The sequence below is a fragment of the Propithecus coquereli genome, unplaced genomic scaffold, assembly GCF_000956105.1.
Source record: "Propithecus coquereli isolate 6110/MARCELLA unplaced genomic scaffold, Pcoq_1.0 Scaffold13, whole genome shotgun sequence".
In the NCBI taxonomy this organism is placed as follows: Eukaryota; Metazoa; Chordata; class Mammalia; order Primates; family Indriidae; genus Propithecus; species Propithecus coquereli.
In genome coordinates this window covers 9,802,037-9,804,751 of record NW_012137191.1, presented here as the reverse complement: position 1 = coordinate 9,804,751, position 2,715 = coordinate 9,802,037, and the positions used below count along the sequence as shown (strand labels likewise).

The window sequence follows — 2,715 nt, the reverse complement described above, 5'->3', positions numbered from 1 at the left end:
ATAAGGTTGGGTTGGGATGATATACAGAAAAACATACATCCTATCTTCAAAAAGTTCATAGAATAGAAATAAGAGAAAGACATGCATAATTATTTCTAATGCACAATAGCTTATGAGAGAACTCAATGAAGCTCCAGATAAATAAAGATCCAGATAGAACGTTAAGGGAATGTAAAGAAAAAAGTGAATAATTCTAACTGTAAGAATAAGGAAAAGTGAGGCCAAGTGAAGAAAAGACTGAAAAGGGACTACTGCAAATTTCAGGTGACCTGCTAAGAACAGTTTCGGTTTTGGCAAATCTAGTTTGATTGCTATTTGAATTATTTTCATGATTTCCAGGAATAAAATGAATTACATTTTTTAAACTTATGGATACAGCATAAATATCAACAAGAGTAGGACTCTTATCTTTGAAATAAAGTGACTTCATTATAGAACTGAACTGTCTTACTTTTCTTAGCCACAAAAGACATTAACGAACCTGTGCATACTTAAAAGTGCTCCACAGAAAAGTGAATTTCATGAAGATTGTGTTAAAGGCACTGACTGTAACCTTACTTCATTTGCAAATGATAAATAGACTCTGCAGTATCTATGGTTTCTCTCCATAAGCAAGCTCTGGTAGGAGAATGTGTAATCAAATTGCTCCATTGCTTAGCAACCGCAGGTAAAGAGCCAGTATGTCAGGAGTCATGATTCTATGAGAACAATCTACAGGTCAGTGGCATGATTTCAATGCCTGTTAAAATCCTGCTGTCATGCTTTCAAAAGCAATATTAAGGCAAAGCGTAAGAAGAGATGAGAGTTAAGATGCAAATGCTCTCCTAATCGATCAATTGACACAGACATAGCATAAGCTGGCACAATCTTCAGCATCAGCCTGACAGTAGCATCTATAAATCAACATCAGGGTAAAAATAACCCATAGATATGGCTTTATAAGGAATACCTGTGTTATTAAATTAGTTAAACCAAACATGAAGTCACATTTAAATTAATGTGAAGGTAATGACCTCAACATTCACCTAACCAAGGAAGAGAAGCAGTGGATGGTGAAATAGTTCTGGAAAATTTTACCTGTAACCATTGCGACTGGTCATTGTGGCCAGAGGTCCAGGCATTCACTTTGCCTTGCTTGTCCAGCCGAGCTTTCCTTGGTTCCCAAGTGAACATGTCCATGTTGAGCGTTCTGAAGATGCTGGAGGCAGTGATCTGATAATCTTGTATATGTCCTGATTTCATACCCAGAGGCTCAGAACAGCCTGAAAGAAAATGAGAAGGGCCCCATAAGAAAAATAATTTATTACTGTGGAACTTTTCTGCGTTCATTTTCAATAGGTAAGAGAAGATTAAACATAATGCTATTGATTCCCCCAAAGAGAGAACATCTAAATTGAAAAAAAAGGCTATAATCAGAAATAAATCTGAAACAAAATCGAAAAACAAGATAGTCAATTCAGGCTATTTTGTCTGAATATATTTTGGAAAAATTGAAAACAAGACAGACAATTGAAACTACTTTTCTGTGATAGATGATTTTGCAAAATGAAAACAATGCTGAAATTCTCTCTCCTGTCTCATTACTGGAAGCCTCATGACTGTTCCATAGTTTTCAAGAGTTTCATTGTGTCTTTAAAAATGGGATATTTTCTCACAAAGTGTATTTGTTTTTCTTTTATTTGTTTTCATAATACCACAAATGAAAATTCCCTCAATACAGTGTCATTTTCACAAGCTGTTCCACTATTATATTCTAAACTGGACAGTAGTTTGTTTTTCAAGAAATATGTTAATCTTTAACACTGATTCTTACAGCACCCACATAGCTTCTTCTGGAAGGCAGGAAGCTAATATTTACTCGGTGTAGACCATGTGCCAGGCATTGCACAAGTGTGGAATTTAAACTAATAAATAGAAGAAAGTAAGCAAATTCTGGCAAAGACCATTACTGGATAAACCATTTAATAAATTCTTATATTTCAGTCACACTCAATAACCTATAAAATTTAGATATTTCAAGAAGATTCTCAAATTTACTACATATATTTTCAAGTTTAATAAGGTAAAAAATTTGTTTTTCCCTATCTTTGAAAAATAGTGCATGCGCGCGCACACGCGTGTGTGTGTCTGTATACACATACATACAATATCCCAATCGTGAATTGCAACTGTGACAAAATTTCATTTACAAAGTCTGTGATAGGAAGCATGATTCTATCATTGTATGAGCCAGTGGCTGAGTCTTCTGTTTCATTTAGGCCAAGAAACTCACAAGGTCAGTTTGATCATCAAGGAAGCAAAGATAAAAAGAGGAAATTTTAACCCAGTACCTTCTCCCCATGCTTTACTGGTCTCCCACTTCCCAGCTATGTGGTCTTGCACCTGTTATTTAACCACTTTGTGCCTCTTTACTTTACTGGATTAAACTTAAGCCCATTATCCAAAGTGAGGCACCACAAGATCGGAAGAATGGGCTCCACTTGTACTCACCATCAAATTGGTACTAACTGATCAACACTAGGGTTCTCACATGGCAGTAATATTCTCCAGGGATTAGGGGGATGGGAGGGGGGTAAACCTGCAACTAAAGGACATGGGGAGCATTGTAGGGGGGAAGGGCATGCCTCTAACCCTCACTTGGGTGAGGCAAAGACATAAAGTGTAACCATAATGTTTGTACCCTCATATGTTTGTACCCTGAAATAAAAAAAAAAA

General features: G+C 36.2%; 1 protein-coding gene across 1 annotated transcript in view; it reads right to left on the bottom strand.

Moving 5' to 3' along the window:
* EDIL3 (EGF-like repeats and discoidin I-like domains 3) overlaps positions 1–2,715 on the bottom strand; it is a 508,872-nt gene that overhangs the window by 97,348 nt on the left and 408,809 nt on the right. The window contains exon 7 of the mRNA XM_012638396.1: positions 1,078–1,262. Coding sequence (XP_012493850.1) covers positions 1,078–1,262 — 185 coding nt within the window. The remainder of the gene's footprint in view (positions 1–1,077; positions 1,263–2,715) is intronic.